Source organism: Ammodytes marinus (assembly GCF_949987685.1).
Source record: "Ammodytes marinus genome assembly, chromosome: 20".
NCBI lineage: Eukaryota > Metazoa > Chordata > Actinopteri > Uranoscopiformes > Ammodytidae > Ammodytes > Ammodytes marinus.
The window spans coordinates 18,993,098-19,018,056 of NC_137224.1; the positions used below are offsets into that span (position 1 = coordinate 18,993,098).

Genomic DNA, 24,959 nt, shown 5'->3' on the forward strand with positions numbered 1-24,959 from the left:
CCCGCCCGGGCCAGTGACTGGCCAATCAACTTGCCCTGCATATGATTTTACTGGCCCCGGGCCATCGGGCTATACGTTATGTCGAACCCTGCATGTTACTTTGAACTGACATTGTGTAAATAAATGCATGGGATGGCAATGTGGCGCACAAAATACATTTTCCACACATTATGGTGCCGATATTCACATATACCATGGCCCCAGATAAGAGTTTCTTTAATGCACTGTTTAATGTGGGAAAAACAATGTAGTTAAGATGCTTACAAGCCACAAATGATACTGAAAACCTGACTGTTGACAAAGACTTAGCCACCGAGCCCAGAGAAGACATTTTATCTGGATTTCAAAGCCAATCAGAAACAATGGGTGTTGGTTGGGAGAAAGAAAAAGAAAAACTTAACATTAAACTAATTTAACCAATTTAGTGTTGTTAAGGGAACAACATTCTGCATAATGGATTTACTTTTAACTTATTTTGTCATTAATTAGGACATCAGTGTTTTTTAAATAATGGTTATCTATTGGGGACGGGCCCTAAAATAATGGTTTGTAATTTCCCTTCAGTTTCAGCAACAAAACGGGCAGTTAAAAAAACACCACATTGTCCTTTCACTAACAGTGTCTACAACATCCTCTCTATGATATCAGTCAACGTCTGCACAGGGAGAAACCCCACCCAACGACTTGAAGCTAACACTCTGTTTCTTAAAATGTGTTTATTCTCTTTCAGATAAACAGGGGGAAAAAAATACACAATAGCTCCATTATTACTTTACACAAAAAGTCAGAGAACTTTAAATTGCAGTTGAAATGTCTAACATTTGGGGTCATGTCCGTGCAATAACAGAGGAAAGGTTTAGTTAGTATGACAGAGCTTCTCTACAGGCGTCTAAGGTTAGCTCGTATAACATATATCCCTGTTGTTTACCCCCCTCATTCCAGTTAACCTACATTGTGGCCTGGAGAGGGCTGACTGTTCTAATCCCGCCCATTTCGGAGAACGCCCCAATTCCACCAGTGTAATCTGCTGCTGCACACTGGTCCACTGGAGCAGATGCACTGTATAATCTACAATCTGCCTGGCCCTCATCTGTCCCATTCATATCAATAATGAGATGTGTTTTACTTGGTTTACTATGTCCCTTAAAATCCCACAATACTCCAGGTTCCTCCCCGGACCTACACATATATTTTCCATAACTTCGTACCACATTTGTATATCTGATACGATACTGGAAACCGCTTCCGTTTGAAGCACATTAATGTACTATTCACAGAACAACTCATTTGCTAAATGGCTGCAAAATAAAATCTAAACATTAGCTTTTAAGTTTACAAAAATAAAAGTTAAAGACTTTTATAAAAACGTTATAAGAATATTTTTTATCACCAACAGTCATGAAAACAAAAGATTCAAATTCTACTTTTTTTTTTAATGATTTTCTCAAAGTGAGGAAAACCATAATAAACACAGTCAATGACTATATGGAAACAGCAGGGCTTTTCAAAATGCAAAAAACAAATCCAGAAAAATACCGCCCCAGTACGACGCACAGACACATTGGAGCTTGGGAAACAGGCCTTGGCTGAAATGTGAAATGAAGCTTCCGTCCAAACCAGAAAAACTTTGTTCCAAAAGTCAAGTATGATTCAGTCTGGACGTGTGTGTGTGTGACTCACACTCTTTCCAAAAAACAAAGAAACACAAAAAACTATTTTTCTGGCCGACGGTTTGAAAACCAAAAGCAGTGCAAAGTGTTCCCACCAATAGAAACTTGGGAAATGTTTGTGCTGAAAGGATTCTGTAGGAAAAGGTCCTCGCGTTCCAGATCAACAAATCAAAACTCAAAAAAAAAAAAAAAAAACTGTCTAATCATTCACACACACCTCGCCATTAAAACAGTCTGAATGGGATTCAGCTGGGAACGAGACATGGCGGCCCTGTGTTTTTAGAATTCATCGTCCGAGCTGAGCAGGAGGGTTTTCTCCGTGTCTCCGCGGGCGCTCACGGTGCTGTGTGTGCGGCAGACGGGCTGCGGCGCGCCCTGCTCCAGCGTGGCCTGCTGCGTGTACTGCTGGTAGGCCGGGGAGAAGTTGATGATGGCGTCCTGGACCATGTCTCCAGGGTTCATGGTCTCCTTCAGGCTGCTGGAGATGCTCTTCATGGGGGCACAGCGGCCTGCAGGGGGAGAGACACACAGACCGGAGAGTTAGAGGGAAAAGGGAAGGAAAGGAAAAGTGTAGAGGGGACATGAACAGTGTAGGAAGGCATAGGAGTCATGAAGAGGATATGAAAGGGGTGAGAGAAAAAGAAATACAGTCTGGCAATTGTATACTGATGGGAGGTACACATTTATGGAAAGGTGAAAGTACAGTGGTGGTCGGCGATGCTTGTATGCAACCTGACCTTGACCTCCAAAATGTAAATCAGTGTATACTCTGATGAAAGTGTGAGTTTGAGCCAAGTTTTCATGAAAATCCCTCAAAGCGTTCTTGAGATATCGCGCTCACAAGAATGGCCCCGGATGGATGGGGACATACGTATGCACTTACAGATAGACAACACAAAAACATAATGGCACCAGCCTCCTGCGAATGTGGATTTATGAGGTTCTAGGGCGGGGATGTGGGAGCAAAGGAGGAGGAGGAAGGAGAGAATAGAGAATAGAGGAGAAGGTGTGATTTAGCTGGGTGGGAGATGAAGAGGAGGGGCAACCAACAGGGTGAAGAGAAGAACGGGCCATCTGTGATTTACAGGGAACATGGAGACAAAAGGAGGGAGCGGGTGGAAGAGAAATGAGGAGAAAAAAGAGGAGTGGATGTGATTTAGAGAGAGGGAACAGAAAAAGGGTTGACTACACGTTGGTGGAGAGAGGGAAGCAAGACAGGAAAGGAAAGGGAAAGGAAAGAAGGATGCAATATGAATGGGATCAAGAAGAAATACTAAAAGAAAAGACAGGAACTAAACCATATCCCAATCAAATTCTTGGATTAAAAAAAGATAGAAAAACAGTAGCAGCATGAAGGGAAAAGGCAGGATTAAGGAGTAAAGGACAGCAGTGTTGAACCTACCAAACTCTCCATATGTAGGAACAGGTCCTTTAGGACGCAGCAGAGAAGAAGACAGACAGAGTTGAAGAAACAGGCAAAGAGGAAGTGATCCAACAAGAAAAAGTTGGAAAGATAGAAAAGTAAATCAAGAAATGTGTGTGGTTTAAAAAAAGAAGGATAATAAAGGCAAAAATACACTTTGAAATGGAGGAAAATAGATTAGTTTAGACTTAGATTTTTTCCAAATGTTTTAGTATAGTAAACTAATGTTTTACGTCTAAACATTCACCACAAATCTCCCTTCCTCACCTTGTGAGTCCAGACTCTTGTCCATGTAGACTCTGTATGTGAACGCGTGGCGCAGAGCCAGCGCCGCGAAGAACATCTCCACGCAGATGATGAAGTTCTGGTAACCGGCGGCGACCGTCCCCTCGCCCACCGTGACCTCCACTGAGTTAATACGAGGGATGGCGCCGCACTTCTCCAGGATGGCCAGCAACAAGCCTGGACACAAAAGGCACAAGATGGTGCTGAATGAAAAGCATGTCCACAGGCACACAGTGTATCAAACAGAGAGCAGGCTGACTGGTGTGTTCTCCTCACCCTGCCAGAAGGACAGGAAGATGACAGACTTGACCATGAGGAACTTGAGCATGGGGCTGTAGGGGCTGAGCAGCTCCTTGGTGGAGAAGTAGAAGAGGAAGAGAGCGTACAGAGACAAGCTCACTGAGATGTTGTAGATGATGGTGGCGTACAGGTAACCGCTGGCAACACTGTGGAGAGAGAGAGAGAGAGAGAGAGAGAGAGAGAGAGAGAGAAAGAGAGAGAGAGAGAGAGAACAAAGTTAGCGCTGTTGATTCAGAAGTTGGGTTTCTTCTGATTGTTGTAGGTCACGCTAAAAGCCTTCATCTACCACCAGAGATTGCAGAACTGAACCGTCTTATAAAAGCATAAAAGTTTCCTGAAAATAATCTTTAAAAAAAATCATAAAACAATTCAAAAAGGAATCTACATGTTATGGAGAAACCTTTGTGAACAGATTATGATGAGCAGGTTTTATTTACTGCTTTTTTATCTTTAAGTTAATTGCCTATGTGCTCTCATTGCTTGCGCCACATACAGTATCAGAGGTAATACCCCAAAAAATCAATCCAGGCCTAGCTGTTAGACCTCCTAGCCCCCTCACTCACTTGAAGTCTCCGTCCTTGTATTTGCCGTAGGCCTGCAGGACGACGATGATGATGGCCATGAGCGGTTTGACCACGCAGAACTGCAGAGTGGCCTGCTTACAGAAGCGCAGGAAGCCGATGGAGTAGGCCTTCCCCCGCAGGCAGCAGGTCCCATACATACAGCTGGACCTGATGGGACAAAAAAACACACAGTTTACCAAGTCAAGGGAGATGTGCACAATGATCACTTTGAATGGAAAAAATCAGCCTCAATTCACACTGGTTTGCCTTTAAGAATAGAAATGCTTTGACTGGGGGGGGTAATCCAAGACTTACTGGATGGGTTTTCCTCTGATCTCAGCCATAATGGCGCTCTCTCCTCCCAGGTATTCATAGCACAGACTGAGGAAGTTGTAAATCACAAACGCTGGGGAGAAGCAGGGAGAGAAAGGGCGGATTGTTATTATGTCTACGCAGACCGTATTTACTTCTACTATTATTTATCACTCGTGAAAGCCGCGCACAAGCCACCAAGATGTATAATAGAGGTTCCTGTACGAGAACACGTATACAAAGCAAGTTTATAAGTATATCAGTATAATGCTCTTATTTATATGAAGAAGACCAAAATGACATTGAGGGAAGGAATAGTTGTTATAGCCACACTGATTGTGTTTTGTGAAAACAGATTTCGCAGCATTTGTCACATATAAAATATTCATCCTGTTCTTGGAAAGGGGGAACTGGCAACTCTATGCAACTGAGAAAACTGTTGTACCACAATCTGAAAAGTAGAGCAGAACACATCATTCCGTTGCCCACCACAGACCCCCCCCCCCACATTTATCACACAAAACACATCGCTTCCCGTTACTTGTTTTGACGTTTGCAAGGAAACAGATTGCAGGTGCTGCTTTTAATGTGTAATATTCGGAGTGTGCTGACAGAGTTGATGGATGATGTAAAATCAAATGTTAGATGAATACTGTTTCAGCAGGACAATAAGCACCTGTACCTGCCTGTCTACATGTCCCTGTCAGTCATATCTAACAGAGGTCCATGGGTGTTGTTACTGCAGACGACCTCAAACCTGACAGTGTTATGGTTGTGTACCGCCAGCAGCAGCCACCGAAAATCAAATGTATTGATTCTGGCCTGGCGCGTCCTGCATCTGCGTGGTTAGCACCAGGAGTTGTGCTGTGATGCATATTCCATTTAATGAGGCCATGGATATGTGGTGTCTAGGCCTGGTAGCTGCAATAAAGACCTCTGGGTACCTGTATCTCAGGGTCAGCCAGAAAGACGTATGTGCTGGGCCGTGGAGATGAAACAGCCCATTACCTCTACAGAGAGCAGTGCTGGAGGTTTAATACCCCGGAGCTTATGAGACAGGAGCTTAGGATACGACATGCATCAGCCTCAAGTGTCACAGTGACCTTGAACAGGTGATGGATATTAACTGTGGATACCAGAGAGACCAGCATCTATTATTTGAAGATCTTAGATACTAAAGCTATAGTGTGTAACTTTTTCATATAGTAAATGACTGTCGGTTTCATTCAAGCCATCGCCAAATAAGTTGACACCAACTTGATTAAGCCTATCAGCAGGGCTGCCTTTACCTGCCACTAGGCCCTGGGGCTGAGAGGTTTCGTAGGCCCCCCCCGGGCGGCGGTCTTACAATACAGATGCGTTAAAGCCATGTTTGTCTACACCACACTATCTATATTGATGAAATACAAAATCACTTAACATGTACTTAAACTCCTTCCTGGTCTAATGAGTTTTAATAACGAAACACACATGGTTTGTTACAGTGTTTTTCCAAGTTATTGTGGAGACAGCGGTGGGGACCCAGGACCTTCTAGGGGGGTCCGGGGGCATGCCCCCCCGGAAGAAAAAATGAAACCTTTTAAAGTAAAATGCATCAATCTGGTGCACTTTGAGAAGAAAACTAAGTCTAAATCAACTGTGTCCTATGTGAGCTATTTTCTGGAATCATTTGGAGACACAGAAATACCAAAAAGCAGAAACAAAAATATACAGGTTTAAAAAATCCAGTCAGTCAGCATTCCATTTTTTTTTTAAATAATCCCTTATCCCAAAGCTACTTCTCTCTTTGAATTCTACGTTTTGTTTTTAATGGCTCAACTCAATATAGGCCCTTGATCTGCGTTGCCCCGAACAATGTTATTTAAACAAAAATAACAAATTTACTGGTGAATGATAGGCCCCTTGATCTTCATAGGCCAAAAATAATGTGATTTTTTTTTTTCCTTTTTCTTTAATGGTTCATGATGGGCCCCTGATCTCCGTACGCCCTCGCCCCCCCACAAAGATTAGGGGCCTATCATGAGCCAGTCAATAATCTATTGTTTTAAATGACAATGTTTGGGGCCTTCTTAGATTAGGGGCCTATATTGAGACAGTAAAAAAAAAAAAAGAAAAAAAAAAGATTTTTTTTTTGAGAGGCCCCTGATCTTCGTAGGCCCTGGGGCTTCAGCCCAGGTAAGCCCGTGCATTAAGGCGGCCCTGCCTATCAGCACTACAACACTCTCTTATTATCTCAGTATGGCAGGGTTTACAAATTGATGTCGCCCTCTGACGCCCTCAGAAAAATCACAAGAAGCGCCCGATACATTTTTCAATTGCTGATTCTACTGTTAAGGAAAAACCTGGACGTACAGCAGAAGGAATAAAATCCCTGTGCGATCGCCGAAGGCTTACCTCATGTAGATGCGCCAACAATGTTGTTGTAATTACTCAGGGGGCAACAGAAGCTACACACTATAGCTTTAATGTTAATTGTGTTAAAACTGCTAAGAGCTACATAATACTTGATAATTGATTTAGATTCAATAAAATTCTATTGAGTATGTATCAAAATAAAAGAGTACAAAGCACATTCCCATTGACCCTCAAACATGCACACACAGACTCTGGTGTTTCTATCCTTCTGAGGACCTTCACTGACTTACACAAGCTTAAACCTTAACCGTAAATACCTGCTTCCCTGTGAACACTTAACACTAAATGATGGCAGAAACGTGTCTTCTTGACGCACAAAAAACCTTTAGGATTTGGACATGGATTCCCTCACACAAACACACCTCCTCTTCCTGCTTTGAATCTTTTGACCATTTCTAAATCATAAATAAATAAATGATAAATAAATAATTAACCTGACTGTCTCTAGTGAGCTGTGGATTATCTCTGTGCTTCTCCAGTCGAACAAGACGCTCTTAAAAACCCAGCCAGGCTAATCCTGTTAACACACACACACTTCCTCTCAGGGGGGGGATGTGTTTGTGTGGGTGGGTGTGCACGTGTGGTAAAATAAGGTGAGCGTGAAGGGTGTACTTGTGTATAAGTGAGCAGTGGAGTCAGCTCTGTGTGTGCGCGCTGAGAAAACAAAATCCAGTCTTAATACAAAGCATACATAGGCTCTGTGAATGCCATGTTGCTAGCTATAGTGGGCCCCTTTGTTTACATGTGCCCTTTGTTCACAGTTTACAGAGCCTAGGCTGTGTATTAACACCAGGTTATTTTCCCCAATGCACACACAGTAACGACAGGTATCGGATCGTAAGGGAGACATTTAAGCGCTTTGAGTTTGAGAAAGCGCTATATAAATAGAATATATGATTATTATTATGTATATTCACTGACTGTTAAAAAGTGATTTTGACAACAAGCCATTCTCCAGAATTGCTGACTCCACCTTTACTTGTGAAAGTGTGAAAATGTGACGTACTCTTGTTGGGATAGTGCCATGGAATGTGTGTGTGTGTGTGTGGGAGGTTCAGGAGGATGTGTGTGTGATCTCAAAGCAACGGTGCAGCTGGCCGTGATTATTGTTGCATCAGCTGTCTGCTGCCGAGGTAATAGATTTTCCTTTTCTCACACTACTCTATAACTTTGTCAATGCCTTCTGCAGTCCACTATCTGACACCAGACGCCTGTCAGACAGTACTTGTGTATGTAGCTGCCATATACAACGTTTCACTGTGCACCTAAACACAAGAGTGTTCAGAGGCGAGTGATAAACAGGCTCATCTGCTCTCTGCGTCTCAGCTGTTTACCACTACGCCCTTTCTCTGCTCTCCAGGGACCCCCGTCGGCAGAGCTGGTTGCCACGGTGATACAGTAGGCCAGCACACAATGAGAAGCGAGTTGAGAGAGCAGCAAGTTTGGTTGAGAGAGAAAGTCACTATCCGATGCAGCCAGTCCGCTTGATGAAGATTTGTGAGCGCAGTTGCCAAGCAACAGGTTGATCATGCTTAGCTCAGCGGCATTGTGGGAAGGAGGGAAAGGCAAACAGGAGGAGGAGAAGTTGGAATGTTACTGATTATGTGAAGGAAAGTGGAGTGAGAGGAGGGGGCCATCATAGGGAGGACAGGAGGAGAGCCGTCTGTGTGTGGGAGCGATACAGTATGACCACCTCCATGCTGATGGCGTTTCCTGATAAAAGCAGAAGCATTGGTTGAGTGCCTAAGAGCCACATTCAATTGGCGGTGACATCATCAGGAAGTGACGCCCGTCATGTTACAAAATGAGGACTATTTCTGTCCTGAACGTCACAGCTGACTCTGCAGGGAGAGGAGCAGGCGGTCAGCTGCCCTTCAGCAATTCAACTATTTAGAAATGGTCAAAGATTCAAAGCATCGGACGCCATTTGTTTTGTGTGCGTCATGCATCCGCTAAGCAAATCTGCCAGCTCACCATCTCACTTAAGTCCATATTCTGAAGGGGAAAATAAGCTACAGTGAGCAGCATTGATCTGTGTCTACATCCCTCCCAGTCACACTGACTCCACACACAAAGTTATATCAACAGGTTAGCTCATTTCAAGCCTCTCAGTCCAACAGGAGAGCTATCCAGTTTCAAGGACAATGTTTGAGCGTACCAGGAGGAAAAAGGACAGGAGTCTAATGGTGAGAGGGCAACGTTCCAAAATAAACATGCACTGTGTGGGTGGACTAATCTGTTAAGGGATAGACAGATGTGTTTCAACAACTTCACTGGATAATGCTCTCAATGATGCAGAGGATTTGAAATCAGTGACTTCTATCCATCAGTGGTATCGGGAACACAGGCTTTTAGATGGGACTTTATTCCCCTTGGTCATTTTTTGGTTGGACTTTCACAGTGTTATAACATACAAGCTTAAGGTATGATCTGCGTCCCCCCCCCCCCCCTACCCTGTCCTAGCCGTCTGCTGAATTGGCGGCATTAATAAAAGCTCATAGACATGTCCCCTTACCCTCATAGCAGTCCCTGACCGTGTCAAAGTACACGTAGTACTGGTCGTTGGTGAAGAAGAGGAGGCTGAGCCAGGAGTCCAAGGCGTAGATGGGGACGATGAAGAGGATGCGTACGATGTGCCGCTGCTCCCTGGGTCTGCTGTAGAAGCGCAGGTGCATGTAGATCTGGGACAGACAGACACAGGAGACAGACACGTGTTAAATAACCAAATAGGGACATTTCCTAGATGGTTTATACATAGATAGAATTGTAAGGTTGTTTTTCCACATCATGCAGTTTTATTGATGGAGTGATTTATTAATCGATTTGAGGGCTAAGCTAACATTAAAATAGAACCCAAACAAAAACAGCTAAGAATGTGTTGAATAAAACCAAAAACACACAAAAGGTCAACAGAATAGCAGTGTAATAGAAGCAGTAATAACAATAGCCATCTAGCACCACTTTTTTTTTTCATTATGCTTGTTACACAATGGTGCTGGACGGCATAATTAAGAGGAGCTGCTACCCTGCATATATGGTTGTAGACTAGTAAGACTATCAGAGGACTTGTAGGATGAATCATGATAAGACATGTTAGTCTTTTTTTTAGCTCATCATTGTTTCTTGTGCGTCAGTGTCAGTGACCTTTATAATCAATACATTAACTGACATCATCTCACAGGAATGTGGAGAAGAGAACAACTAGGACTCATTCAGCGCTTTCCTTTTTTTTTTAATCGCCTGCATCAAGTTTCACCTATGTGTGTGTGTGTGTGTGTGTGTGTGTGTGTGTGTGTGTGTGTGTGTGTGTGTGTGTGTGTGTGTTTGTGAGTATGCATGCTCTGTATAACAAACACCTGCAGAGGGATGTTGCCAAGCAACCCCTGCCCTCCTATTGGCCAGAGCAGATGTGTTCACAGGATCACGTCACCTGTGCATTCACACAGCACACGGACACAGCACACACAAGCCTGACGAATCCAGTTTACATCTTTGTGAGAGCCGACTTCAGAAAAGCCATTGTGCTCAGTCAGATCTCAGTGAATTCTACAGCATCAAGGTGAATGTAGGAGCTGCTGATTGAACCTGCTATCTGTCCTTATGCAGTGTGGGGGCGGTTACCTGGTGGCAGGTGAGGATGAGCGCGGTCCAGACGAAGAAGCCGGACACAGCCTGTGCGGTGGGCGTCATGATGAACAGAGGTGGCTCTTTGCTGAGCAGAGGGGCCTCTGGGAGCCAGGAGATGTTGGGCCCCATGGGGGCGGCTGTGGGCTGGAGGCCGGGGGCTGCAGCCAGAGGAGAGTCCTCCCCTAGCCTCTCTGACAGGGGAACGTCTCGCCTCCATACACTCAACATCTGGAGGTGACACACAGGCAGAATACAGGGTAATAAATAAAGGTGCAGTCAGTCCGTGTGTGACCGAAACTCTTTTCAAACAGTGACTATGCTGTGACACAATTCTTTAAGTATGAATAACATGCATGTCCTCTAGAGATCATCCACCTGGATTATAGATCTCACGCTGTGTGTTATCTGTGCAATGTGTAATCTGAGATAGGACGACAGATAGAGGAGAAACACAGACACACTGCAGGTCAACGTTTCACAATGAGTCAAGGATGTGTGTGTGTGTGTGTGTGTGTGTGTGTGTGTGTGTGTGTCCCAATTTTGTACAATGGTATCTACATTGGAATTTATGAAAAGAGAATAGATTGTTCCGAGTTCCTACAATTCCCAGGATGCCATTTGACCTCTGCCAGATAACATGCCCCAACATCCACTATTGAGCTGTGGTTTTAGGCGCAGTGTGTGAGCTTGATAACGAAAGGCATTTTTCTAACTTAACAGCAAGCAACATGTTATATAGCTGCAGGGCATTCTGGTATTCTGAGGCTTCGCTAACCATAACCCTCGATGTATGATCATTTAGGATCATCAACATCCAAGAGAAAAAAGATTAATTTTCTCTTTGACAACAAAACATGACATTTAGAGGTAATGTTTTCAATCACTGAATTATTAATGCAATCAAAACTTTATTGTTTTGTAAAAACCTAGATTTGACTTGATATGGTTGAATTTTGGCTGGTTATCCTTGGAAATAGGACAATCACAGAATAAAAATAAAACCAAATAAAACCAAAAAAGTGTAGAAAACAATAAAAAGTCAGACGAAAACATTTTCACCACAAGAAATATCAGACTGGCCCATCCGATGTCACACTCTATCAAATTAATGGATATGTTGTGTTTGTTTCATTTTATTAATATATTACTAACTTGCTTGTTTTAACTTTATTTCCTTGTTATAACTGTGCTTTTGCTTTTTATAACTAAAAGGTGTCCTTGGGTGTTCTGAAAGACACCCATAAATAAAATGGATACTTCTTATTCTTATTATATTTTTTGGTGATTCAAACAATAGTCCACCACATCTAGGCATGTATGCTGCCCTATCCACTTCCAGCCTCTGGAAACGACTGGACTTGAAGTGGCCAGAAGTGAAGTTACATAAGCAGCAGCTTGTCACTGTCTCCACGGTGACACTGACATTTTCCTCAGGGTGTGTTTGTTCTTGTGCACTGACAGACAGTTGTCATATACTTGACTGAGCTTTGGGGGAGACAGAGACCTTGTCGTGATGGAAGTGGAGTGCAAACACACCCACACTAAAATTTCAGACCAAAAATTATAGATGATAAATTAATTAAGGATATGAGAAAAGAGTGGGCATGCACTAAAATGGTCACTGAATGAAAAAAAGTGACAGCATCGTTTATTCTGCCGGGCTGGCATGGCAACCAAAAGTCACATTAGTAGCACATTAAACAATCAGTGTGGATATTAAAAGGCTGACATAATGCTATTCCACACACAACCACCAGAGTCTTCACAACACTAATATGGTTATGCTCCTTGATTTGATTTTGGAGAGTTCCGTAAAATGAATTAGTCGTTTGTCACACACTTGTATATAGAGACTGAGAAGAGTTATGGTTTCTCTGATTGTGTATGTGTGACTTGTGTGTGTGTGACAGAGAGAGACAGCAGGTCATTTGTATTGGTTTGCCAGGGGTCAGCAGATCCACATGTCAACAAGGAGAAGTGAAGGCATCAGCACACACACACACACACACACACACACACACACACAATGCTGGTGACAGTGAAATGATGCTGCGCTGGAGAAAAGGGACATCTGTGCGTTTCATTTGAAAGGCAGAAAGGTCAGACCATGTCCACACACACACACACACACACACACACACACACACACACACACACACACACACACACACACACACACACACACACACACACACACACACACACACACACACACACACACACACACACACACACACACACACACACACACACACACAGGGGAATAATATATGAGAGGCAGGGGTCAGGAATAAAGCAAAGCAACAGATGGAAAGGGGCTGATGGGGGCAGACCAGTGTGTTTTTAATCTTTCATAATAAGCAATGATACGGGTGATAGCCAGACTGGATTATTAGAATGACTGAGGCAACAACAACAACAACAACAGCAGCAGCACAGGAGCAGCACTGGGATGGATTTAGAAGAAAGTATTTGGCTCTAACATTACTTCCATAAAAGAGATGCTATTGCAATGTCGTGGTTAAATGTCGTCAGTGAATCTGACTGGACATGTTTGAATAACATAGAAACGATGCCAAGATTCAAACAGATGAAGCACAGAAAGCAAAGCTTGAGAGGACTTACCTTAGCTAACAGCCACAACAATTCACAGACGAGCCTGCAATCGAGACAGGAAGACACCTTTAATTAGTCGGGTAGCCTAGGCTACAAAAGAAGTGTTGTGTACTACAGGCAAAGTGTTTCCAGCCTGGTTTATTGCCTACAAAGGCTCACCTGGTGAATAGGCAGCGGCTTTAAAATCCTCCCCAGCTCCGTCAGACAAAGTCACGACCGAATTTAAACAGAAACGGCCTTAATTCCTCCTCAAGAGCAGCACCGTTGCTCCCCAGACATCCATGTTGAGCCCTCGGCGGTCCGCCCCGTCAACCTCTGAGTGTCCCCCGAAAAAAAAAACTCCTACCAAAAGTTTGTCTCTCAAGCTAAACGACCTCTATCTTATGCTTTCACCGCTTCTACTTGGACACGAAACTTGCCTAAACTAAAGTGTTTCTCGGAGTTAAAGCAGTAAACTCCGTTGTTCCTCTACGCTCACTCTTTCTCCTCTCCGTTGACTTCAAAACCCAAATCCCCGTTGGATTAACTGTGGATCACACGAGCTCCGCCCACTGCTTGAGAACGAGCCAGCTCAGCCAATTAGAGGCGGACTATCATTAATAATCCGAAAGAGGGAGGGGTTTTACCAGTTGAGCACTGAGCATGCGTGGGTCTATTTTCGGAGCCCCTTCTCAGCGGTGGAAATGTGGGTGCACTGCAAAAACTAAGGTGAACACCTGGTCCATGGGTGAACACTGCTCCCACACACACACTCATTGATTCATTATTTGTTTAAGACTTCCTATGCTGTAGTCAGAGTGTGTGGGAAACAACTCACCATAAAAACAAATGCTATCTTTATTTTGTTAGACTTTCCTTTTTTCTTAATTTACTGCAATAGGCCTATATTTAACTTGTTTTTCTTCTTCAATTTAGACATTCAAGGCCTCTCCACGGACCCCCCCCCCCTTTTTTTTAAATCAAGGCAATAGCTAATAATGAGGTCAATGTGGGGCTTTGATAAACAGGTAGCCTACTGGAGCAGTTTAGTATTGTACTTCCATAAAGTTGATGCACTCAAGGAAAACAATTTAAATATCACAATGGTCCTTATTAAAACAGCAGACAAATTAATATATATATAATATTAATATATAATATACTTCAATATCAAACAATAAATATGTGGTCCAATATATTGCGATGAATTCAAACAAAACATTAGAATGCTGTATCAGTTGTGTATATGTTTATTGATTCAGAAAATATACACAAATATCATAGTAATAAAGTTGAAGTAAAGAAATGTACAGGACTTCAGACAGCTCCTCCGTCCATCCTGACAGGCCCTGGGTCAAAAACACTCCTAGAAACATTTACAGGTTCCTCTCTGTCATTGCCTGCCACCGCCGGACACCACAAAACACTCTCTCCGGGGCTGACTCTAAAATGTGATTGGTAACACATTTCTGTTCCACTGTTTGTCCCCAGGGCTGTCAGGAAGTTACCAGTACTCTTCTCTCCATCTTTATTATTCACTCTGTCACTTTCTGGCTAAAGGTATTTATTTACACATTCTACATGTGTTATAAAAAAAAAACAAGATGAAAGTAAAGACCCAAAAAATACAGATGTTAACAGTCCAGACTTGTCCACCACCAAGATCTTATAACTTTGGCAAGTCTTTTTTCATACCTGGAGTTACAAGCTGGACTAAAAGGCTTTATTATCATATCATACAATCCTTAGGGCTCCTCCCTGTCCCCAACTCAAAGCAGCCTCCCTCATCCTCCTCACACATTCAATTAGCTTGTTTTGTCCTTGTCGGTCTCTCATAGGTAAGTGTTCTGAAAATGAGGAAGTTATAATTCATGTGTAAATGACCTCCATTTTCCCAGACTCTCTAAAGCAAAGCTGAAGGCAACAAAAACACAAAACACCGGGGACAATAACACACAGAAAAAGACCAACATTTATCAATGAAAAGCAGCCTCGCTCCCATTCCACAAACGCACACCACTCACTCACACATCCATTCACATTCATTGTCTGATCCTCTCTGTGGTCTATTGTCACGATCATGTGGCCAAATACACTTCTCATTTTCTGTTTGTCACCAGAGTTGTTGTACATATTTGTTAATAATCAAGGACACCAGAAGCAGTGGATGTAGCTCTCAAATGTTAGCAGGTGCATAGTTGACCCCTCTTTTTTTAATAATATTAAACCACAGGTGTAAACCACAGGATAACAGAAATCTAGTCAATTGTGTGCACTCTGATGTGTGTGTTTTTTCTTCTTCTTTTTTGCAACTTGAGCCTCTTGAGTTGACGGACAGGTGAATAGGACTTAAGAAGGGGCGGGCCCAATGTGTTGTTTAACCCAGTCCCGTCTTTGGTGCCGCCTGCCCCGAAAAAAAAGCAGAACCAACCAGATCCGGCCAAGAGTTTGTTTTGTCCCACTGGTTTCAGACTCTTCCAGGTCACACAGCATACTGACAGACACATGGAGGGCCTCCACCCCCCTCTTAAGGGCCCGCAACGCCTCCTAGCGCTCCTCTCTGGTCCTCCTCCACTCATTCATCTTCTCATTCATCCGTTTGAAAAGTAAGGGCTATTTGATACCCTGCAGCTGCTGAAGCATGAGAAACAGAGGAAGAGAAATGTCACTCTATGGGGGTTAGTGGAAGGGTAAACAAATCCCATTAAAGGATTAAAAAATAACAACAATGCATTTGTCTGTCACTCAATATGTCTTACTTCCTTATCCTGTCTGTGGCACTCAGCCTCAAGCCCAGGCATGTACTTTGAAAAACAGCTCATCAATATAGACTTGCATGTTTGAAAAAGGCTAAAACAACCGGTTGTTTTTAGTAGGAGTAAATTGTGAATTTGTTGGGGACTATTTTCAACTGAATATTTGTGTACAGTATGTAGGGAGAGACTCAATCGTTTTCATGTTAATAAAGGAACATGTTCAGTAGCGTGGGCCATTGATGTTTTTAATAGTAGACACAACAACGGAGCTCTGTGGCACAAAGGAATAAACTGAATAGACAATGCTAGTTGAAATAACACCTCAACTCTGCTTCTTTGATTTGCTTAACATAGGTATTTATTTATGGATCATTATTGTTTTAAATTATTGCTATTAAATAAATAATTTTAGCTGAATGACTTTTTTTTTATCTGGGGAGTGGCGATGGGGTCAGGGGCCATCAAAGACAAAAGACATGGATAGCTGTTCAATCATGCTGTGTGTGTGTGTGTGTGTGTGTGCGTGCGTGCGTGTGTGTGTGTGTGCGTGTGTGTGTGTGTGTGTGCGTGCGTGCGTGCGTGTGTGTGTGTGTGCGTGCGTGCGTGCGCGTGTGTGTGACATGTCCGTACCTGCCGCTGACCTGCAGGCCAGCCAGTAGTAACTCACTTCGCCAGATGTTCGAATGGCACACTGACCTGTGAAGGAAAGAGATGAAAGGCTTGGAGCACATCAAAGGGTTCGGAGACAGAACGCTGTAGAAAACACTGCTTTTATCATTTCAGCCCATCCCTGCCCAAACCCCCGAGAACTAAACCCAAGAAGAGATCAATCAAATGCTAAGAAAGCTGAGTCCGGTTCTTTATGGCTATTTGCTATTTGAGTGCCACTTGTGATTTATTAGGAGTTTCCCCCTCACGAAGGCTGCTGCTATAAGACAAATTCAGATGACAGCTAGACAGAAGCACTCAAATTGATTGCAGGTTTGGACCAGGAAAAAGCAGGTTCTTTATACAGTATCACAACAGTGACCAAATCAGAAAAGCACAACAAAGCCATTTTTACTGGTGCAATCAGTGGATGGCTAGTGAACAAAACTGATCTATCTACAACTGACATTCTATTACAGAATAATATGCAAACTGTCCAGGTCTTTTCACCACACTGTTGTTAATGTATGCAAAAACTCACACTGTACTGTGTAAATTGAGCTCATATCTTTTTGAATTTGGAACATCTGTGCCAACATGTCATTAAAGTGCAAGTATGATTGTTGTGGAGGGTGATGTATAGAGCATAGCATAATCCCTCTGGATAATATGTAAGAATGGCTGCTGTCGTTACCACAGGAGGCAGACATGATCCCTAATAAATGAAGGAGCAGTGGAGAGAGGCCAATTACAATGAGAAGGAGGATTTGGGACACAAAGAGCCTGCCTTGGTGGATTAGCCTATTCTGTGTTTACATAATGTCAGACTTAAAATGCACAGCAACAACAAAACTCTTCACGTTGGTATCTTGGTTATTATGGGAAGATTAGGTTTGAATATTTCCAGCTATATTTCCAAGTCGGCATCATGAACTATGAATTTGCCTCAACATGAGTGGCAGACATAACAAAGAAACTAGCAATGTCATCAGTAGCCCATGGCAATGGAAATCCTACTGACCCATTTTATTCACAAAAAAAGCAATTAATGCTAGATAAGAAAGGAGAGCAATATCTGCTGAGGGGTATTTATGGCGGAGTTAAATCAATTCTGAAATAACAAACCTACTGCCATGCTAGCTGTGGTGTCAGGCTGTACTGAGGAACAGCGCTTCTTTGACTTAAATGTTAACATCAGCTTATTAACAAGGCCACAATGACAATGCAAACATGCTGACATCTTGTTTACCATGTTCACTTTTAGCAAGTTAGCGTGCTACTATTTGGTAGTTAATTAGAAACAAACACAAAGGAATGAACACAAAGCATGTTGCGGCACCTTAATGTGAATGCGTTTCATGACGATGAGGAAAACTCTCAGCTGAAGCAACAGATGCTCATGAAACACTCAGCAGCTGTCTTCACAGCAGAGTCTCTCTGGGCCTGTGAAGCCACAGTCTGCCTACCTGTGATGCCGTGATGCGTGACTGGTCCAGGCGTGCGTTGAGGTCAGCGGAGGAGACGTTGGCGGGGGCGCCGCGATGGAGCCTCATGGCCACCTTCCTCTCTCGCTCGGCTCGCTCTGCCCTCCCCGCCTGAGGAGAGCGGTTACCTGCACGCACACACACACACACACACACACAGACACAGACACACACACACACACACACACACACACATACACACACACGCTTTAAGATGCAAGCCTTAGCTCTGTTACAGTCCAATCAACCCAAACTAAAGCCTAACCTGACTGCTGGACTCCACGTGTGGCAGGGTTGGAGGGAGCAGCGTCTGCCTCGTTCCTGACTCTGTTGGCTGCTGAAGGGTTGGGCCCCGGCGGTGCAGCCCGCCCTCCGGCTCCTCTCTGGCCTCCTCCTGCTCTCTCCTCTCCCTCCTTCCCCTCCCTCCTCTCCCTCTCTCCATCCTCTGCCGTCCTGCTGGCCCCCTGAAACACACAAGCCCCTTTTAACACAGCCATTCCATATACATATTGACATAACTGCAACATTGGCGTCCGGCTTGGTGCAGTTACACTGGACCAGGCTTTACTACATCAAGAGTGACGCATAACATAGCACCGCGCCGGTCAGTGGATTATCTTCAAAACTGGAACGCCTTTACGTGTGTTCGCAGGAGAGGACTGAAAGGACAAACACATCATGGGAAATGTTTTTTAAACCTAAAAGCAGGAAATTGTTTGTAAAAGTGAATCCCTCCCAGAGTTAAGCTAACTCTAACTGTTACAGAACGGGACAGGTAGGAATTCTGGACGAGCCACTCACAAACTTCAGCATGTTCCAGTCAAAGACGTAGTCGTAGGAGAAGCCCTGTCTGTGGAAAAGGTTCCTGAAGAGCTGCCTCAGATAGGAGTAGTCTGGCTTGTCATCGAACCGCAGGGAGCGACACAAATTCAGGTATGTGGAGAACTCGGCTGGGGAACACAAGAGAGAAGAGGGAGTGGATTTTAAGCAAAGACAGGTAACATCATGTCAAGGCGTTTGAGAAAAAAATTGCATCAGATACTAATACTGTACTCAGTCTCTGTGTACTCACAGGGGTATCCCTTGCAGAGCACCTCGATGGGGGTGGACATTTTCTTCTCACTGATGCGTTCGTACTTCTGCCTCTTGGTGGCAGCCTTCAGCCCCTGCCAGGGCAGAGAACCCAGGTTAAAGTACATGAGGACGTAGCCTAGAGACTCCAGGTCGTCTCGTCTAGACTGCTCTGTGGAGGAAAAGACAGGAGGGAGAAGAGAGGAGAGGAGTGAGCGAGATGGGGGGGAGGGAGAGAAGAAGACAGAGAAAGAAGAATCAATAAACATGAATATTGCAACATGTTCTACTGACACTCTGCTGTGAACACACACATAAAGCCCAGTGGGTTTAGCAGAACACACGTTCACACTTGGACATATATCCAGGCCGACCACTGCGTGTACGACCTCTTACCGATGCCCAGGTGTGTGTTGATGGAGGCGTAGCGGGCGGTGCCAGTCAGGTTCTTGTTCTCGCGGTAGGGGATGTGCTGGTGCGTTCGGGCGTCGCGGTATTTCTTGGCCAGGCCAAAGTCGATGATGTAGACCAGGTTGCCCTTCTTCCCCAGCCCCATCAAGAAGTTGTCTGGCTTCACGTCTCTGTGGATGAAGTTCTTGGAGTGGATGTATTCAATCCTGCTGATCTGGAGCAACAGAGAGGGTCCAACAGGATTTAGCTGGGATTAAACCAGGGTATTAAGTGGTCTCGCACGTTGTAGCCGATTAACAAAATGTGCAAGTCATAAGAGTTTAGTGTGGGTTTGAAGGTTTTTAGACTTTCCAGGAAGCCCTACACTTGAATCTGACCTGAGCTACTACATTAACCACGAGGGACATTTCTTTCCTGTAGATACTCCAGCAATTTAGCACTTCACTTTCAGACAGTTGGAATGACTCACAACAGACCGATTTAAAAGAGAAATGGTTCAAATGTAACCATGTATAAAAAATACATTGACTTTCAGACCATAATACAACTCAATACGGTCTTTCATAAAACCCTCCTTGTCTGTTAAAGGCCCACCTCTTACACTTTAGGTTCATAATGTAGGCGTTCCTTTAAAGATTGAATTAATTAATGCATGTTGCTGTCAGGAACATTAAAAAAAAAATCTAAAACAAGACGCTCACTCTATTAAAGAGTTATAATGTTGTCAAATAACAGCTAGAAAAGAAAACTAACAACAATAATAAGGGTTTTATAATAATGATGAGATAGACAATGCAACTATGCTCATATTGTATGGATTTGGGTGGCTTTGTCCTTTAGCAGGCAACCATAACATCTCAAAAGTCAAAGTGTCCTTGAATGCAAGGAGAGTTAAATGTAATTGTGGGGTATTGTCCTTCTAGTTATCAAGTCACTGATCCTTTCAAAATTGATAAAAAAACATATTTTATGCAGGGAGCACGTCTAGCAAACTGTTACTCCTTTCCAGATAATCAATGACTTTCACTGGTTTTGATTGGGATGGCTGCGGTGCTGGGAGTCTTTATATTCCTATAATTATAAAGCGTTAACACGGAAAGTGACTTTTAAAGGCCACAATTCTCATCGCCCGCTGAAATAATAGTGGAGTCATTGGTGCTGATCAATAATGCTGTCAGACTGTCTGCAGATATATAGAGGTCATTGTCAGGTTATGGGCCTAGTTAAAATATTATTTATTGGCCCCTTCAGAGGAGAGGGGAGGAGAGATGTTCCAATGACAGCAGAGAGCGCGACGAGGAGGGAACAAAAAAAAAAAAGGTCAAAGTGGGCCAAGGGAAAACGGGACGAAAAGAACAAATGTGCCAGTTTGTGGACTTGAGCATGACACATGAAGGATTAAAGAGGCTCATAAAAGACACCACAGGCTGACCCCTGCCACAAGGATTAGGCTGTCGTCTTGCCGAGCGGCCCTGTCCTACATTGGAATTGACTTTTTATGGAGGAGCTGAATGCTTGGAGATAGGGACGGGGATAAAGCTTTGTCTCCAGCCACGAAACAAGATTTAGAGGTTTCCTATGAGAAACATTGTCCCATTTCAGATGATCCATTTAGTTACACTCTATAAATAGCCGTTTGCTGGAAAAATCTGTGTGACTCCACCGGGCCTCAGGTTGACTTCAGAGCATTATGTGCAAACAATGGTGCAGCTTTAGAAATGTAGTCTTTTCAAACAGCATGGGAACTGCATATTTCAGCGTGTACTTTTCCATTATTTATAACAATCCCCGTCTACTTTTCTCTCAGCCTTAGATAACCCTTTTTTTAATAGAGACTTGGTGAATCTCGATGGTGAGAGCTTAGAGTCATTATTTAATACAAGTTGGACTGTGTGGCAATCATTGTCTCTGGAACTCTAGAAAAAGCCTAATGCGAACTATTACGTTTGACAGTATGGACTGGAGGCAATGTGTCTCACCATCTGGTCTGCCAGCAGCAGCACTGTCTTCAGGCTGAACTTGCGGGAGCAGAAGTTGAACAGGTCCTCCAGACTGGGGCCCAGCAGCTCCATCACCATTACGTTGTAGTCACCTTCCGCTCCACACCACTTGATGGAGGGGATCCCCACTGTGGGGAGGGGAGGAGGGGGGATCAGAGGGCAGCACATAATAACACAGGGTGGAGAAAACAAGTGTATATACATTATGAAAATATCTCTGCAACACTAAACACACTTCAATGCGCCTTAAAGGAAGTTGAATTTTTTATTTTTATTTTTAGCTTGTTGCTCACTCCATTCCTTTAATTGTGTGGGCATTTTTTGAGGAAGAAATGGGAGAAGGCGGCTCATCGCCAATTAGCTTATCATAAATACTGGTAGTCGATGGGAAGTATTAGCCTGCCTCTGCCGACAGTCAGAAGATAAACTTTACATCACTAAACGCTCCTGTGTGCTTGTTGTGAATTGTTTATTTATCATTCATGTTGCCTTGTCTTGAACCCGAGAGTGCAGCCACAAGCTAAAAATAAAACAACGTTGAAGTACTCCTTTAAGTCCGGTCAAAGTTGCCTTTTGGTGTCCCTGAATACCCTGAATGCACCTCGAATGCCCTTAAATGTCCTGAAATGCACTGCAGTGCCTGCTAAACAACTGCAATCCCTGTTAATAGCCCTCATCAGCCATAAATACCCCTTAGTGTCTCATAAACTCTTCACAGTCTCTCACTAAAGCTTTCAAAAACACTTTAACACTTCTCGTTTGTCTCACCTCCGCCTTGCATCATCTTGTAGAATTTGCTCTCAATGTGGAGCTGGGGATGTTTGGTCTTCACACATTCCAGTTTGATGGCCACTTCCTCTCCCGTAGCGATGTTAGAACCTGTCGGTGACAAATGACAGAGATGTAGTGACAACAATATCAGTTGTTTCCAACACACGAAGGCTCTTTTGAATTGAAGAGTGAGATCCATTTAACACAGTTTACAGGAAGAAGATCAGGACAACAACACAGTCTCACCCAGGTAAATATCTCCAAAGGATCCGCTCCCTATCTTCCTCCCGAGGCGGTACTTGTTCCCCACCCGCAACTCCATGGCTCCAGGGCTTTATCAACTCACTGAAGGGGTAAATATACACACACACACACACACACACACACACACACAAACACGTCATCAATCACTGGTGATCAATAAGAGAAAAAGGACAGTGATAGGTACACAGCTGCAGACTTTAAACGTTAGGCAACATGCCCCCGGGCTGAGTATATCATGGAAGAAATTGAAACAGGAAGCTTTGGGTAGGAAAACTGACAGGAGAGTTGAGAAAGAATGAAAAGTGTCAAATGACTGAACCGAGGCACAGCAGTGACTTGGTGCAGCCGGAGATGGATCGCTGGAACAAAGGAGGAAGATGTTGCTCACTTCCAGCCATTCAGTGACTTCATGTGTTTGGTGCAAAATATTTCCCATACACATGACCTCATGTAACCGCCCTGCTCATATCTGCCGTGTTGTGTCGAGTTGGACTTAATAGGACTTTAGAGGACGCCATTATAAATCTTTGTATCTTGGGAGGACAACAATGTAGGCCAATGAAGTGTTTACTAAGTGCATGGGGAAAAGGTGAGAGCGTGTGGTTGCATAACATGATTTATTCAGAGTAGGAGGTGGGGGCTGGATCAGCATCACACACTCTCTTCCCAAAGCACTTCTTCAAGGGAGTGTGGTCCCGTGCGGGAGGGGATTTGCATAAACTCCCCATTTCTAACTGGAGTCTCCCCACAGACCAAATCTGAATGAGTCATGTTTTCCTCCTCACCCCAAACCCTGTGTGCCTGAGCGAGTGAGCGGCCATGAAAAAGAGACTTTAAAAGTGGTCCAAATGAGTGAGGGCTCCTTTGCACAGAGGTAAGGCTCCACAGGCCAGTTTTACATTACACTAAGTTCATATTCTTAGCCCTGGCTGCGTTGTAGACCTACATATAGGCGGTGCACATATGAGGAAAACAAGGTAGAGTGAGACACTGCTGCACATTACCAAATACGCCCCCCCCCCCCCTAAAAAAAAATCATCACCTTATCTCCGCTGCCAGCCTCATGAGAGCTGCTATGGCTATGCTGTCAGTGTTACAAAACTGAGCCCCCACTATTGCTGCAAAGGACCGCAATAACCAAGGCGTTGTATTTTTCAGACTGAATACTTCATGTAGTTGCCCCAGATAACACAGGAGAAGGTGCCGAATGCACACACACACGACACGCCATCCCTCCCTGACCATCAAATGTGATGATAATTCCCATAACCGCACCCTCCTCCAACAGACAGGTATAGGTCCTGGACTGAACAAGCACGGCCCCCCCCCCCCCCCCCTCTCAACACGACTCTTTATTTGTCTCACCCAAAACCATCTCACACCATCACACACGCACACCCTCAAGCCTCCAGACACCTTGACTCGCCAACATGCCCCACCACTGCCTCCTCCTCACCGGGTTTTGTGTGTGTCCGTCTCCGTGGTCGCCTCCGTCTCACTCAGGACCCTGGACAGCGACGCACCGTCGGCGGCTCCGGACGGCTCATCTGTGACAGTGACCAGAACCCAACCCCCGCTCCACTTTCACTCCGGTAAAAAAAAAAATAGAAGATGATCCCCCCAAAACAAATAGCAGATCCGAGCCTACCTGAGTACTGTGCGGCTCTGGAAGGATCTCACTGTCACGTTTTTCCTTCTTTTTCTGGAGGAAACTCGCAAAAACAGATCCTGAGGTCCCTCTCTCCCTTTTCGGGGGCTGCTCTTCTCTCTCTCAAACACACACACACACCCAGCCCTCTCTCAGTTTACACCATTGACAATATCAATGATGTCATCCGCAGACTTGGATGAGATGCCCGGATTGTCTTAAAGCCGCCGCGCTGCTGCTGATGTTTCTTTTTTATTTGCAGGCATGAATGGGCGCGCAGAGCCACCAACAACACTTTTACTTCTTGTATCACTCGAATTAAGTCCTAAACAGTTGACTAATGTAGAAACAGTTCATTGCTCTTATTATCCTTAGGCTATAGGATGCAAAAGGTACACGAACCATGGGCACTGACCTTTGCCCGGGGGAGGGGTTTAACCACCCCCTAGTGGCAGTTCCTATGAATTGCACGTCACTTAGATAGGCTAACTAACAATAATTTAATTCGCGTCTGTTGGACTCGTTTTTATAACTGAGCAAAACGCTGTGCTAAAAGTCCTGTTTTAGCTACGAAAAAAAAACAGTTAAAAAAAGTATTCATGTAGTTGCGAAAAGGCTGTCATTTCAATAACACACAACAGGAAACAGCTTTCCTAACAGCTAGCTTAATTTTTCATGACAATATTAACGGCAAAACATTCATTGTATCTTCAACC

The 24,959-nt window shown here is 44.0% G+C and overlaps 2 protein-coding genes across 2 annotated transcripts; both read right to left on the reverse strand.

Annotated features, from left to right (window-relative positions):
* Positions 1–504: 504 nt before the first annotated feature.
* On the reverse strand, positions 505–13,698 carry tmem184ba (transmembrane protein 184ba). The gene is made up of 9 exons (XM_080049681.1): positions 13,371–13,698; positions 13,221–13,254; positions 10,590–10,823; positions 9,484–9,649; positions 4,557–4,647; positions 4,242–4,409; positions 3,655–3,824; positions 3,361–3,555; positions 505–2,179 (listed from the first exon to the last, which is right to left on the reverse strand). Exons 3-9 carry the CDS (start codon positions 10,821–10,823, stop codon positions 1,950–1,952), a joined length of 1,254 nt encoding a protein of 417 aa, XP_079905807.1. The 5' UTR covers positions 13,221–13,254; positions 13,371–13,698; the 3' UTR covers positions 505–1,949.
* A 775-nt stretch (positions 13,699–14,473) lies between these two features.
* Positions 14,474–24,329, reverse strand: csnk1e (casein kinase 1, epsilon). Its single transcript, XM_080048839.1, has 11 exons — positions 24,052–24,329; positions 22,578–22,676; positions 22,329–22,439; positions 21,540–21,688; positions 19,546–19,774; positions 19,151–19,321; positions 18,880–19,028; positions 18,344–18,542; positions 18,061–18,206; positions 16,577–16,642; positions 14,474–15,824 (listed from the first exon to the last, which is right to left on the reverse strand). The coding sequence occupies exons 2-10, from the start codon at positions 22,651–22,653 to the stop codon at positions 16,610–16,612; spliced, it is 1,263 nt and encodes a 420-aa protein (XP_079904965.1). The 5' UTR covers positions 22,654–22,676; positions 24,052–24,329; the 3' UTR covers positions 14,474–15,824; positions 16,577–16,609.
* Between the last annotated feature and the right edge of the window lie 630 nt (positions 24,330–24,959).

Bases quoted from the DNA above. Each gene is read 5' to 3' on its own strand.
- tmem184ba (XM_080049681.1), bottom strand. From the start codon at position 10,823: ATGTTGAGTGTATGGAGGCGAGACGTTCCCCTGTCAGAGAGGCTAGGG. The intron at 9,650-10,589 runs GTAACCGCCCCC...TGTCTGTCCCAG, and splicing joins TCATCCTCACCTGCCACCAG to ATCTACATGCACCTGCGCTT. The intron at 2,180-3,360 runs GTGAGGAAGGGA...CTCCCCCTGCAG, and splicing joins CAAGAGTCTGGACTCACAAG to GCCGCTGTGCCCCCATGAAG.
- csnk1e (XM_080048839.1), bottom strand. From the start codon at position 22,653: ATGGAGTTGCGGGTGGGGAACAAGTACCGCCTCGGGAGGAAGATAGGG. The intron at 21,689-22,328 runs GTGAGACAAACG...CCCTCCCCACAG, and splicing joins CAAGATGATGCAAGGCGGAG to TGGGGATCCCCTCCATCAAG. The intron at 19,029-19,150 runs GTGAGTACACAG...TGTGTTCCCCAG, and splicing joins GCTCTGCAAGGGATACCCCT to CCGAGTTCTCCACATACCTG.